Source organism: Onychomys torridus, chromosome 18 (assembly GCF_903995425.1).
Source record: "Onychomys torridus chromosome 18, mOncTor1.1, whole genome shotgun sequence".
NCBI classification, from domain to species: Eukaryota; Metazoa; Chordata; class Mammalia; order Rodentia; family Cricetidae; genus Onychomys; species Onychomys torridus.
Window position 1 is genome coordinate 63,318,987 of NC_050460.1, and position 14,700 is coordinate 63,333,686.

Genomic DNA, 14,700 nt, shown 5'->3' on the forward strand with positions numbered 1-14,700 from the left:
AAATAAAAGACAACAGTGAGGTGGTGGTGGTGGCGGCGGCGGCGGCGGCGGCGGCGGCGGCGGCGGCGGCGCATGCCTTTAATCCCAGCACTTTGGAGGCAGAGGCAGGCAGGTCTCTGAGTTCCAGGCCAGCCTGGTCTACAGAGTGAGACCCTGTAATCCAAAAGGGGGAGGGGAGGACTTGAGTCCTTCCTGTACTATATGTGACCACTCTTTAAATTGTGTGTGTGTGTGTGTGTGTGTGTGTTTGTGTGTGTGTGTGTGTAAGAAATACTGAAGATGACACTTTGGCACTTTAGCCAGCAGAGCTAAAAGGAAGGAAGGAAGGATTCTTTTCTGCGGCCTCTGAGGGAACATGGCCCTCCCTGGTCTTATGCTCCTGACCTCCGGAGATGCAGGGGAGGACATCTCTGTTGCTGTGAGCCCAGTCTGATTTCTGGGCTGCGCCTGCCCCAGCAGCAGACCCTGCCCATCACTGTTACGGCCCTCTGCAGGCTCACACATCCTCAGTCCCACCCCTCCAGGAAGGAAAGGACCCCACATCAGGCTTTTGCCCACATGAGTTTTAATACAGCCTGTTCCCATCACAGCTCCCCCTCCCCTGACCCTCCACCCCCCAACCTCCCGACCCCCCAACCTCCTGACCCCCCAACCCCCCAACCTCCCACCCCCCCCCCACCTCCCAACCCCCAACCCCTCAACCAGCAGGTTGGAGTTCTGCTTCCTCAGGGCCTGATAGGCCATTGGGAGATACTTCCGTCTGCTCAGGAGGCTACATTCCCAGGAACCCTGAGACCTAAGTTGTGACAGAAACTATTGGTCCTGAGGCACAGAGTGTGGCCCTGTCACAGTCGTCACACTGTCATGCTCCACTGCGGGACAGTTACTGCAACTTCATGCCACTGCGTCGCCGAGAGTCCTTCCGGGCAATGGGACTGAAGTTCAAGACCTCTTTGTAGATGTGTTCTGTGGGAAGTGAGGGTTTTAGGGGTGTGTGTGTGGAGGGGGAGGGAGAAGGGGGCAGAGAGAGCCCACCCTTCAGACAGTGGAGCCCGAACCCGCTCAAGGAGAAACCGCTACTGGAGACGGAGGTGTACCACCTCAGGCCGAAAAGGAGGGAAGGCAGAGACATCTCTTACGTTTCCATTCATCGACAGTGAGTTTCTCGTGTTCTAAGGCATCATCAAATGGCTGCTGAGCCTCTGTCTCCTCCTCAGGGTCCCGGAAGGGTTCGAAAAAGGGGTGAGCCAGTGCCTGAGCGGCTGTAAGACGCTTGTCCACATCCAGCTCCAGCATCTTGTCCAGCAGGTCCGTGGCTGCAGGGGGCATGACCGTGAGCATCATGCCTGGCCTGGGACAGACCGCTGCCGGGATGGGTAGCAAGCACTCTGGGGACGGGGCCAGGACTCACCCTCGGGGCTAGCACGTGGGAAGAGCTGGGTGAAATCCTTCTTGGGGCTCTGGGGCAGGGACTGGATGTAGGATTTGGCCTGGAAGACAGAGAAGCATAGAGTTCTTCAGGCTCGGGCCTGAGGAGAGAAAGAACGGCTGAAGGCCTGTCAGGATGAGGACAAGAGGGTCTGCCAGGGCAGAACGACCACACGGGAAGGGGCCACTCACCGCTTTGTCTTTCAGCTTCTGCACAAACTCAGCGCCTGGCACCCCGGTCACTTTCAGGATCTGGGTCAGCTGGTCCAGGTCTTGGCAGCAGTTAAGGCCACAGCCTTGCTCTCTGTGGTGCTCTGAGCCTGCCCTTCCCACCCCAGCCTTGCTCTAGCCAGCTTGGCACATACTCCTGGCTCCGGCCCCATCTAACCATGGCCAGGTCTTGGGACAGTTGGAGCAGGTTTCTGGAGGGCTTCCCGACAGCCCAGGTCAGAAGGCTGCCCAGGGTGTGCCTTTCTGAGACTCACCCCACCAAATCACCCTGCCCTGTTCCCTCTTCATTTCGAGCTGGGTGGGCAGCCCCTTGTCTCTTCACCTGCCAGGCCCATGAGGGCTCCCCATCTACTTATGAGGGATTTCCTAACAGAGGTGGGGGGCAGAAAGAAGTCATTTTTGTAATTTGATTATCTGCATTTTCAAACCATTCTAGGGAGCTGGAGAGTGCTTCCTGCTTTTCCAGAGGACCCAAGTTCAGTTCCCAGAACCCATGTTAAGTGCCTTACAACCAACCTGTAACTCCAGCTCCAGGGGATCTGACGCCCTCTTCTGGCCTCTCAGGGTACCTGCACACATGCAGCATACACTCATACAGACACACACACACACATAACATTAAATCTTTAAAGCCATTCTAGGGTTGGGAATTTAGCTCAGTGGTAGAGTGCTTGCCTAGCAAGCACAAGGCCCTGGGTTCGAGCCTCAGCTCCAAAAAAAAAAAAAAAAAATTAAATTAAAAAAAAAAACCAACATTCTAGGGGTTGGGCCTTAGAAGACTGCTTGTCTAGCATGCATGAAACCCTGGGTTCCACCCCCAGCACGGTGACCCACGTTTGTGACCCTAGCACTTGGGAGGGCAGGAAGGATCACGGTTATCTTTGGCTACATAATGATCTTGAGGCCCTGAGACACAGGAGACCCTGTTTCAAACTAAAATATAAGTCAGATGTAGTGGTGCACACCTTTAATCCCAGCACTACAGAGGCCAGCTTGAACTACATAGCAAGTTCTAGGCCAGCCAGAGCTACATAGTGAGAGCCTGTCTGAAAATAAAATAAATAATTCTTGAGGGGGGCCTGTCTTGCTGCCACACTGAGACACATTTAAATATCATTGCTGAAGGTACAGGTCCTCAGATGGATGTCACCTACTCCGGCAAAGGATACAGTCCTTCCCCTTGAATAGAGTCTTTCCGGTCAGCATTTCTGCCATGATACAGCCAACAGACCAGATGTCCACTGCAAGGAAGGAGGGGGTGTGGACACCTGATGATCGCAAAGCAGGTCACCAGGGCCACCCTGGGCAACCGCCCACTGACCTGTCTGGTTGTAATGCATCCAACTGAGAATCACCTCAGGCGCCCTGTACCAGCGGGTCACCACATAGCCGGTCATCTCGGCGTCTGCATGCCGCGCCAGCCCAAAGTCTAGGATCTATGGCTCAAGGGACAGGGGGAGAACAGGCTGGCTGAGGAGAGGGGCTCCAGGGGACAAAACCCACCTCACCCCTCTGGTGGGTCTTCTGGGACCCACTCACCTTCAGCTCACAGTCTTCATTCACTGCCAAATTGCCTGGCTTCAGGTCCTGGGAGGAAAGACAGACGGAGCACCAGGCTGATGCAGAGCCAGCAGGTGGTCCTGGATCTGTCTCACACACACACACACACACACACACACACACACACACACACACACGGACACACACACACACACACACACGGACACACACACGCTCATGACACACTGCAACAGCAGCTGGTCCCTTCACTCCCCCTCCAAGCTGCTTCCTCATGTATAAAATGACATTAGAGCCGGGCTGTGGTGGCGCACGCCTTTAATCCCAGCACTTGGGAGGTAGAGCCAAGTGGATCTCTGTGGGTTCGAGGCCAGCCTGGGCTACCAAGTGAGTTCCAGGAAAGGCACAAAGCTACACGGAGAAACCCTGTCTCAAAAAGAAACAAAAACAAAAACAAACAAAAAAAAATAGCCAGGCAGTGGTGGCACACGCCTGTAATCCCAGCACTCGGGAGGCAGAGGCAGGCGGATCTCTGTGAGTTCGAGGCCAGCCTGGGCTACAGAGCTAGTCCAGGACAGGCTCCAAAGCTACAGAGAGAAACCCTGTCTCGAAAAACAAAAACAAAAACAAAACAAAAAACAAAACAAAAAAAAAAGACATTGGACTCTACATCCTTTTCCACCATGTTCCTGTCCTTAAGGCTGAAGTGTCTGCACAGGACTCAGTGGGTGGCAGCTTCCCGAAGTGTCTCTCCCTACTCCTCAGCACAGGCACTCTATCATGTTCCCCTTCTCAAGGCTGACACAGTCACAGCCCAGGTTCCTGAGAACTGTCCCTCTACTGCTCCCAATCTGTTGGCCACCAGAGCACCCAGTTCCTCCCTGACACCCTGCAGAAGGGCTCCAGGGTCCCAGAGAACCATGGCAGAGGAAGCTCACTCACCCTGTGGACGACACCAGCTGAGTGGATGTACTGACAGGAAGAGAGAGAGAGAATGGTGAGTCAGAGGTCCCAGCTTCCATGCCGGCACCAAACCCTCCTCTGCCCCACCACAGTGAGCCAGGTCTCAACACTTAGCAGCTCTTGGCCACCATGCAGGCCACACTTACCTTTAGACCTTTGAGCATCTGGTACACCAAGTACTGGACCTTATCCTCGCTGAATTCCATCCCCATGATCTTCTGCAGATCCGTCTGCATGAAGGGCATCACCAGGTAACTGGAAGGCAGGAGGCTTTTTAGCACAGTTCCCAGCCTCCCACAGGCCCAGATGTGACCCCAGAGGGGCGGGAGTGGGGCACAACAGGAGCCTGAGAGACAACACCAAGCAAGAGGGCATGTCAGAGTTGATAATTCATGCCTGTAACCCCAACACTTGCAGAGTTCAAGTGGGAGAACTGCCACATGTTAAAGGTCAGCCTGTGTTACATGGTGAGTCCCAGGGCAGGCTGGTCTACACGACATGACCTTGTCTCAAAAAAAACAAGGCTGGGCAGTGGTGGCGCACACCTTTAATCCCAGCACTCGGGAGGCAGAACCAGGCGGATCTCTGTGAGTTGGAGGCCAGCCTGGGCTACCAAGTGAGTCCCAGGAAAGGCACAAAAGCTACAGAGAGAAACCCTGTCTCAAAAACAAAACAACAACAACAAAAAACAAACAACAATGAGCGGGCAGTGGCGTCACACACCTTAGTCCCAGCACTTGGGAGGCAGAGGCAGGTGGATCTCTGTGAGTTTGAGGCCAGCCTGGTCTATATGTCGAGTTCTAGGACAGCCAGGACTATTACACAGAGAAACCTTGTCTTAAAAAACAAAAACAAAACAAAAAACAATGATAACAACAGAAAACAGGGTTGGAGAGATGGTTCGGCTGACACAGTACTCGCTTACATGAGGACCTGAGCTCAAGCCTCAGCACCCACATACAAGGCTGGGTGTGATGGGGTTCAGTTCACTGCAATCCCAGTGCTGGGAAGGTGGAGACAGGAGAGTCCCCAGGGCTCATTAGCCAGCCAGCCTAGCTTAATAGCCAAGCCAGTGAGAGACCCTGTCTCAAAAAACAAGGAAGGGGACTGAAGAGATGGCTGAGCAGTAAAGGGCACTCACTATTCTTGTAGAGGACCCAGGTTCAGTTCCCAGCATCCACGTCAGGAGGCTCACAACCACCTGTAACTACAGTTGCAGAGGACCTGACGCCCTCTTCTGGCCCCTGTGGGCACCTGCATGCATGTGGTGCACAGAAACTCATGCAGGGGTGTGCATGCGTGCGTGCGTACACACACACACACACACACACACACACACACACACACACACGAACAATTACTGTGGAATAATGCTTTTGTACACTGGTTTAATAAAATGCTGATTGGCCAGTAACCAGGCAGGAAGTATAGGTGGGATAAGCAGACAAGGAAAATTCTGGGAAGAAGAAGGCTGAGTCAGGAGATGCCAGCCATCCAGGGAGCAGCATGTAATGGCACACAGGTAAAGCCACAGAACATGTGGTGACATACAGATGAACAGAAATGGGCTGAGTTTCAGGGTAAGAGCTAGTCAGTAGTAAGCCTAAGCCAATGGCAGAACAGTTTTAATTAATAGAAGCCTCTGTGTGTTTACTTGGGTCTGAGCGGCTGCGGACCAGGTGAGACACAGAAAAACTTCCAGCTACAGACAATTATAAGGGAAATAAAGAAAACAGGGTAGATAGTGCCTAAGGAACAACATCTGAGGTTGACCTTTGACTTCTGACCAGTCGCGCATACACATACATACACACACGCACACATGCATGCCTGTATACACATATGCAGCTCCATACACATGAACACATTCACACAAAACAAAGAAGAACCAGAGTACCCAGCCTGAGCTCCTGGCATCCCTACCACAGCAGCCTGGTTGGCAGAGCTCAGGGTGAACACCAGCCTTGGAGCATCCTCAGTAAAACCAGATGGCTGTATTCACACTCCTCAAAGGTACCCTGGCTCTGCCCTCCTCCGCGACCACAGCAGACCAGCTGTGAGCCAGCAGCATCTGCCAGCATTTCCTCCTGCTTCCACCCCAAAGTTTCTCCCACCAGAGAGTCATGCCTCGTCTGCCCTTCCAGGAAGGAAACAGGAAACAATCTGCAGTGAGCAGAGGAAGAAGGGGCCTGTGCTATGCAGCACTCAAGTGGGATTTTGAAACAGGTCAATGTCAGCAACCCAGAACTGTGTGACTCAAGGTGGTCACAGCAAAGTTTAGGACAAAAAGCAATAGCGTAGAAAAGGTGTGTGCGTACAGCCCACACACACCAATATGTATGTATTTCCCTCTTGAGACGGGATCTCGCGTATCTCAGACTTGTCTCTGGTTTACCACGAGGCTCAAGGTGACCTTGAACTTTTCAGCCTGCTGTCTTTCTCTAATGCTGGCATCACTTGCACACACCACCATGCCCAGTTTATTCAGTTAGGCAAGGAACCAGGGCCACTGCATGCCGGGCAAGCACTCTGCCCATTGAGCTACACCCTCAGTCCCCTGAAGTGAATGAAACACACACACACACACACACACACACACTTACTTACTTTTATTTTGAGACAGGGTCTCATTATGTAGCCCTGTCTGTCCTGGAACTGAATGTGTAGAAAAGGCTGACCTGGAACTCACAGGGCTCCATCTGCCTCCTGAGTGCTGGCATTACACATGTACACCACCTCGCCTGGTCCTTTGCTTCTGTAAGCTCTTGCTGAGGGCTAGAGGGGTCACTCAGAAGTTAAGAGCACTTGCTGCAGTCAGGTATTGAGGTGCACACCTTTAGCCCCAGAGGCAGGTGGCTCTCTGTGAGTTTGAGGCCAGCCTGGTCTACAAAGCAAGTTCCAGGATAGCCAGGGCTGTTACACAGAAAAATCCTGTCTCAAAAAAACTGAAGGAAAAAAAAAGGGGGGGGGCTGGAGAGATGGCTCAGAGGTTAAGAGCACTGACTGCTCTTCCAGAGGTCCTGAGTTCAATTCCCAGCAACCACGTGGCAGTTCACAACTGTAGCGCCAAGATCTGACACCCTCACATGAACATAAATGCAAGCAAAACACCAACGAAAGTGAAACTAAAAAATTTAAAAAAAAGAAAAAGAAAAAAGCACTTGATGCTCTTCCTAAAGGACCCAAGTTTGATTCCTAGCACCCTCATAAGGCAACTCACAACTGCCTGTAATTTCAGGGGCACCTTCCCTCCTGTGCACGCACGAACACACGAACACACACACACACACACACACACACACACCTTTAAATAAAATACATTAAGCCTCTCTTCCTTTTCCAGCCTTGGAGAAGCAGTCCACCGTCTTCCCCGCCTTCAGACACTCACAGCCTTGTCCTGCTTCTGTCCTAAACTGCTGGGACCATGGTCGCCAATGACCACCTCACGAACACAGACTCCTCTTTTTTTTTTTTTTTCCCTGTGTGTCCTGCTAAGTGTCAACTCCCTCACGGTTGCTGCCAGCCCTCCTCTCTCTTCGGCTCATCCGCTCACCGCTCACCCCTCGTACCTTCAGCAAGCGTGGACTCTGGATCAACATCATTGCATCCCGTTTTGCCATGACCTGTCCCCGGGCTTTAGCTATCACCCATGGAGATGATTCTAGACTGGTCTGCATGCACACTGTCCTCTCCTACCGTTTCACAGGCTCTGCAATGTCTGAGGCAAGGACCCACATGGAGTTCCTTTCACTCCGTGTCTGTTCTTCTACCTTGGCTTCCTGAACTGGGACTCCTGACCACCAGCACCATATCCCTCAGCCACCATATCCCAACAGACGCGACAAGTCCCGTCACTGCTGTCTATGTGGGCCTCAAGTCTCTCCTCTGTACCCTACACTGTACTATAGATCAAAGTCGGGGCCCTCAACACTGCTGCTTCTCCCCCCCCTCCCTGCTCCTTTCTCATAGCTGCTGGCGGGGTCCCCAACATTTGACAGACAGTATCAACATCCTGCTTAAAAACCTCCATAGCCAGTGGCCTGGGGGTGTGGCTCAGTTGGTAGAGTGCTTGCCTAGCATGCACAAAGCCTTGAGTTCAATTCCCAGCATCAGTGCCTGGATTCTGAGCACTTGAGAGTTGGCGGCAGGAGGATCAGAACTTCAAGGCCATCCTTGATTACTTAGGTAGTTGGGAGCCAGCCTGTGATACATGAGAGATCCCGTCTAAACAAACACAAGACGCCAAACACTCCCACAATCTCTGTGGCACTGAGGTAGGGTGAGAAGCAGCTTTGGGCTGTCACTCACACACAATTCTCAGTGTCATCCAAACAATTCATCCTTGCCCAGGCACGCGCCAGCAGAACCTGACACTTTGCGACTAAATGTTCTGCCTGTTTGTAACAGCCAAACTCCATGAGCCAGATTGTCCAGGCCTCCCTGATCCTTACCCTCACTTCCTGCTAGGAAAAAAACTCTAGGTATCATGAGGTCCAAAGTCACACCTGACTCCCAGGAATTGGTGAGGGGGGTTAGTGAACACCCTGGGAGGACCAGCAGTCATCTTCATGGTACCAGGGCCTGGTAACAAGTGTAGGAGCTGTGCTCTGAGGAGCCAGGCACCCTACAGTCCTTCCACCCAGAGTGGAGGTACCTCTCCAGCAAAGAGGCATGAGACCCCCTTTCCACACAACCCCGGAAGCTACCCTCCTCCAAAATACTCCCCAGCCGCCATTAAGATCTGACAATCCCCCAAACCCAGTGCAGCCTGACTCACAAATCTTGGAAGTTCCGAAGAGAAGAGGCAGGGGTGAAGACATCCAGGAGTCCAATGACCTGTGGAAGGGTCACCAGTGAGGCTGGACTGCCACCACCTCTCTTCCTTCTCCCCAGGGTCTCAGCCACCCAGGGCCACCATCCAAGTCACCCTCTGCTACAAAAGGTAGCCCCCGCTGGCACAGAAACAATACGGGGGCCCAGGCAGAAAAGGAAGTTTGCAATAACAATGATGGAAAGTCAGGCTGAGAACATGGTCAGCCCTTTGCTCCCAAACTTAGGGTGAGGAGTGAACAAACCCACTTCTAAGGAACAAATCATGAGGGTCAATGGTGGGGGCAGGATGGGGGACGTGAAAGGCTTTAGGGCCTTGGACCCTGGGTCTCCAGCTATGTCTGTCAGTCTGTCCTTGCCTGCCACAGGACTCATTCAGAGGCAGGGGCAAGCCCACTTTACCTCACAGCTGGAGGCTGCCGCGGAGAGGCTCACTATGTACAATGCTCTGAAATCACCATTTGAAATGGACTCCAGCCTTTCTGCCTAGGCCAGAGCTGGATCACCAGCTGTTTCCACCAGACCAAATGGCCAGGCACCAGACTGCCTTGACCTCCAACCTCAGCTCTGCCGCTGATGAAGGGCATAACCCGGGAAACTTTCTGTGCCTCAGTTTCTTCATCTGTGCCATTGATGGTATGTGTTGTGGATGATTTAAGTTAGCCAGCCCATGGCATGAATTATACTCAGTATCTGTTGTCAGCTTTGGAGTCCCAGTATGGCTCAAGACTAGAGTTCTCACAGAACCAATCACAAAGTTTCCCCGTGCCTACTTCCTCCTCACAAACGAGATAACGTAGTGCTTTTTTCTGGGAAGTGAACTGGGCAGGCCCTGGCACCTTCTTATTGGGCTAAGGAGCTGAGCAACCAGGGTGGAGCAAGGACGATTCTTTCTCCTGGCCCTGCACCTAGGACCCTGGGTCTAGGGTCTCCTGGGCCTCCCTCCCTGCCCTCTGAACCCCAACACATCCACACCCCGGCCGCATCCTACGTTTTCATGGTGCATGTGCTTTAGCAGAAGGAGCTCGCGGTAAGCGCGCTTGGCGAAGATCTCCGACTGGAAGGGCCGGCTCAGCTTCTTGATGGCCACCTTCTCCCCGGTCCGCTTGTCGATGGCCGAGCTGCGGGGTCACAGGCAGGTGAGGGGGAGGGGCGAGGCCATGCCCACTCTGTATCCCCCAGGCTGGCTGGAGACCAGGGATTTGGGGGTCAGCAGAGTGTGTGTGTGTGTGTGTGTGTGTGTGTGTGTGTGTGTGTGTGTGTGTGTGTGTGTGTGTCGCGGGCGCCGGGGCTGGGGGCACCGGGAAAGGGGCAGCAGGGCAGGGGCAGGAACAATTCATGCTGCTGACAGGATGCAGAGCAGCCCGGGAGTCCCTACTCTGCGATTTGGCAAGTTCCCTTTTGGGGCCTCATCTGCAACTGCAGGGATCTGCCCCACCAACTCCGAGGTCCCTTTTAAAAGTTACAGCCTTGGAGAACCAGATTCGGCAGCGGCTCAACCCACAGGGGCCCCACCGCCGCCGGGTGAGCCCGGGGAGGGTGCCAAGGGGTGGCCCGCGGCTCCTCTGCCTCCTGGGGTCCCCGGGTCTCACCACACAGCTCCGTAGGCCCCGCTGCCGACGTGCGCGGGCGCCAGGTAGGTCTTGGGCAGCTCCCAGGCCGTCTTGTTGATGTCCTGCTTGTAGAACCCCCTTTTCCGGGTGAGGCTCATCCCGCACCCCGTGGTGGCGGCCCTGCGCGGCGGCTGCGGTGGCTGCCCGCGGGCTGCGGGCCCCGGGTGTCCCGCCGCGGTGCCCTCCCGCCCCGCGCCCGCTCCTCCCCCGTGGGGCGGCGCACCTGCCGCCTCGCCCAGGTGCGTCCCCGCCCCGGCTCGCCCCGCCGCCCGCGCTCGGGACTCCGCCCATGCCCCCCGCGGAGGCCCCGGGCCCCGCCTGCCACCTGCTGCAGGTGCGGGGTGCCCTGCGGGAAGGGGTGCCTGCCAGGCTGCCTAGATCCCTCCAGCCCCGCGGGAAGAACCCGGGGTGGCGGGGGGCGGTGTTGATAGTTTGAGAAATAAAACCCCACAGATGCAAGGCATGGTGGCTCAGGTCTGTACTCTATGCATAGGGGAGGCGGAGGCAGGAGGATTGCTATGAGTTCGGGTCCAGTTCAGGACATAGTGAGTTCAAGGCCAGACTGGGGGAGACTCTGAGGAAGAAGGGAGAGAAGTGGGGAGAGGACAGAGGAAGAAAAGAGGGAGGACGGGAGGGAGGGAGGGAGGAAGGGAGAGAGGGAGAGAGGGGGAGAAGGGGAGGGGGAGAGGGGGGGAGGGAGGGGAGGGAGGGAGTGGGGAGGGAGGGAGGGAGGGAGGAAAGAAGGAAGGAAAGAGGCAGGGAAATAATGTCATCCTTGGCTACAAAGCAGGTTGGAGGCCAGCATAGGTTACATAGCGGGACCCTGACTCAACACAACCTTGAAAATGGAAAGATTAAGAGCCTGTACTGCTCTTGAAGAGGACCTGACTTTGGCTCCCAGAACCTATGTCGTTGTATACATAGTTAAAAACAAAGAAAAAGAAAAGGAAAAACCAACAAACGAAACAGGATGTGGTGGCAACACATCTTTCATCTCAGAGAAATCCTGTCTCAAAAAACCAAAGATGGGAGGGTGGGGGCCAAAAACAAAAACATAACAGCACACAAGAGCCCTACAATGCAGGGGTTCTAAATGAGCTCCTGAGACCCCACGTTTCTTTTCTTTTTTCTTTCTGTTTTTTTTTTTTTGAAACAGGGTTTCTCTGTGTAGCCCTGGCTGTCCAGGAACTTGCTCTGTAGACCAGGCTGGCCTTGAACTCAGAGATCTGCCTGCCTCTGCCTCCTGAGTGCTGGGATCAAAGGCGTGTGCCACCACCACCTGGCTGATTTATTTTTCTTTTTTTCTTTCTTTTCTTTTCATTTCTTTCTTTCTATCTATCTTTCTTTCTTTCTTTTTTTAAAAGATTTATTTATTTATTATGTATACAGCGTGTATGCCAGAAGAGGGCACCAGATCTCATTACAGGTGGTTGTGAGCCACCATGTGGTTGCTGGGAATTGAACTCAGGACCTCTGGAAGAAAAGTCAGTGCTCTTAACCTCTGAGACACCTCTCCAGCCCAATTTCTTTTCTTTTTAAGAAAAATCATTTCTGCGTCCCAGATCCTAAGGTTCATCATTGACCAGGCTCAGAATCTATTCCTCATTCCTCATTTTCCACAAAATCCAGTCCAGGCATCAAATTGTCCTTCCCATGAAAGGCCTGGTGCCTTACACCCAGAGTCAACAGCAGCTAGCTCTATGGTCCTCATTATTCACAAAGATTCACATGTCCAGGGGAGTGTGTTTATTTGTCATTGGTGGTGGTGGTTTTTGAGACAGGCTCTCACTATGTAGCCCTTAGCTGGCCTGGAACTTTCTATGTAGACCAGGCTGGTCTCTAACTTGTACGTAGATATTCCCCTGCCTCCATCTTCAGAGTAAATATCCAATTCTGAGTATTGGTTTTTGCTTGATTGAAGGCCATATGAACGGCACTGTCTTGTGTGGTCCCAGGGCGATCTTGTTCTCAATCTGAGTCACGTGTGCTCTGGAAGAACAGTTCGTGCATGCCCTGTGGATGTGTCCCACCCTCCCTGGCTTCTCTGCAAAAGGAGTGGGGCCAGCTTGCTTCCTTGTCAGAGGAGGGAGGCTTCCAGGAGACCCCATCAGGCTGTCTGCAGACCTCAAACCACCCAACTGCTTCTCCCACACAGTCTGCAGATCATTTTGGGGGGAACAGCCCACAGAAATGTTTAACACATGTTGTGGGCAGGGCATCTGTCTTTAGGAACATATCAAAGCTTGTGTAAGAATGAGAGAGTCACTGGGCGTGAAAAAAAATTATCTAATAAACATACGTGCTTGCCATGTGCCGGCCATTAGTGTTTTACATATTCCACTCCAGGATAGAAGACTGGTGAGTCAGGCTGAGTGTCCTCACCAGAGAAGTGGCAGACAGGCAGACAGGTTAAGTAATTAGCTAAAGGTCACATGGCTGCAGAAGGGCTGAGCTGGGTGAGGAAGTGGGCATGGTGGCCCTGGAGCCCAGGCTCTTGCCAGCAAGGCTCGGGGGTCTCCAAACCACCTAGACTAATCTTTGTAAGGACCTGGTTCCCCCAGTGCACCCCATTTCCTGCCCCAGCCCTTTCACTGGTCCTGACCGTGGGAGTTTGAGTCCCTTTGGTTCTGGTTTAAGGAACTATGCTTCCAGAAGCCAGAGTCTAGGGCCAGACATAAGCCAGCGAGAGTCGGCCCTGAGACACAGGGTTCCCTTGGGAGTCGAGAGCTGGGCTAGAATCTCTGCAGTGGGGTGGAGCTGAGCCCAGAAAGGTAAGGAACCCCAGGAAAGCCCTCAAGGCCCAGGAGTGTCCCCCTGGCACAGCTGGCCACTCTGGACTCCTCTTGAGCAAGGGTGAGGAAGTGACTCAGGCCTTAGACTCAGCTGACAATGACCCTCACCTTGGGCCCTGCTGGGCTGGGGTTTACTCAGCAGCCTGGCAGCCTTGGAGGGAACTGCCTTCAATCCAGTGAAGGGAGTCACTGGGGGCAGGAGGGGGAGGAGATGGGAGGGGAGGGGGGAGGGGGGAGGACTAGGAAGAGAGGAGCAGGGTGGAGAGAGGAGGAGGGAAGGGTCACCAAGGGCATCGTGGGTAGCTGGGCTCTGCTTTCCCAGCTCTAAGGACCTCAGCCCCTCTCCCTCTCAGATACTGATGCACTTCAGTACTGGGGTCACAGAAAGTCAGGAACCCACCTTTGGAAGGAGACCTGAATCCCCAGCTCTGGTGTTGCCCTCTGTGTGACTTTAGACCAAAGTCTCCTCAGCCCATCCTGACGTGAGTGCCCTTGTAAATCAGAGGTGACACATGGGGGCTTGTAGAAGTTCCTTGGCTTGTGAGGTTATGTCCAGACAAACTCACCTTTCCCTCCTCACGTTTAAAGATACTTTAAACATTAAAAAAAAAATTATTTATTTTTATTTTATGTGTATGAGTGTTTTGCACCACATTAATGTCTGATGCCCACAGGGGACAGAAGAGAACACTGGATCCCTGGAACTGGAGTTACCAGCAGTTACAAGCCACCATTTACACACCAGGAACCAAACCCAGGTCCTCTACAGGAGCAGCTGATGCTCTCAACTGTCCAGTCACCATTCTACAAAGTTACGTGTACATGGGTGTATGTTTGTGGGTATGTGTACATGAATGTCATTGCCCTCAGAGGCCAGAGAGGACATCTAATCCCCCAGAGCTGGAGTGACAGGTGGTTGTGAGCCATCTTATGTGGGTGCTGGGACTGCTGGGCCATCTTATCAGCCTCAGTTTCCATTTTTTTTCTGTTCATTATTGTTAGGTGTGTATGTTTGGGCAGAGGACAACTTGTGGGGTTTTGTTGTCTCCTTCTACCTTGTTGAGGTGTGTGTGTGTGTTGGGGGGGTGTCTCTTATCTCTGTTGCTCTTGTACTTCAGGCTGGGCCCATAGGCTTCTGGGTAATTTTCCTGTCTCCACTTCCAATCTCACCACAGGGCTGAGATTACAGATGTGAGTCACAGCATCTGGCTTTTAAGAGAGATTTATTTATTTTTGTTTTTATTTGATGTGTGTGTGTGTGTGTGTGTGTGTGTGTGTGTGTGTGTGTGTATGTAAATGCCATGGGTATAGGTGTGTGTGTATGA

General features: G+C 53.2%; 1 protein-coding gene across 1 annotated transcript; it reads right to left on the reverse strand.

Moving 5' to 3' along the window:
- Positions 1–714: 714 nt before the first annotated feature.
- Positions 715–10,742, reverse strand: Mapk13 (mitogen-activated protein kinase 13). The gene is made up of 12 exons (XM_036167976.1): positions 10,563–10,742; positions 9,962–10,091; positions 8,918–8,976; positions 4,287–4,395; positions 4,120–4,149; positions 3,199–3,246; positions 2,981–3,095; positions 2,829–2,900; positions 1,621–1,700; positions 1,412–1,490; positions 1,140–1,316; positions 715–966 (listed from the first exon to the last, which is right to left on the reverse strand). The coding sequence occupies exons 1-12, from the start codon at positions 10,679–10,681 to the stop codon at positions 884–886; spliced, it is 1,101 nt and encodes a 366-aa protein (XP_036023869.1). The 5' UTR covers positions 10,682–10,742; the 3' UTR covers positions 715–883.
- Positions 10,743–14,700: the final 3,958 nt, after the last annotated feature.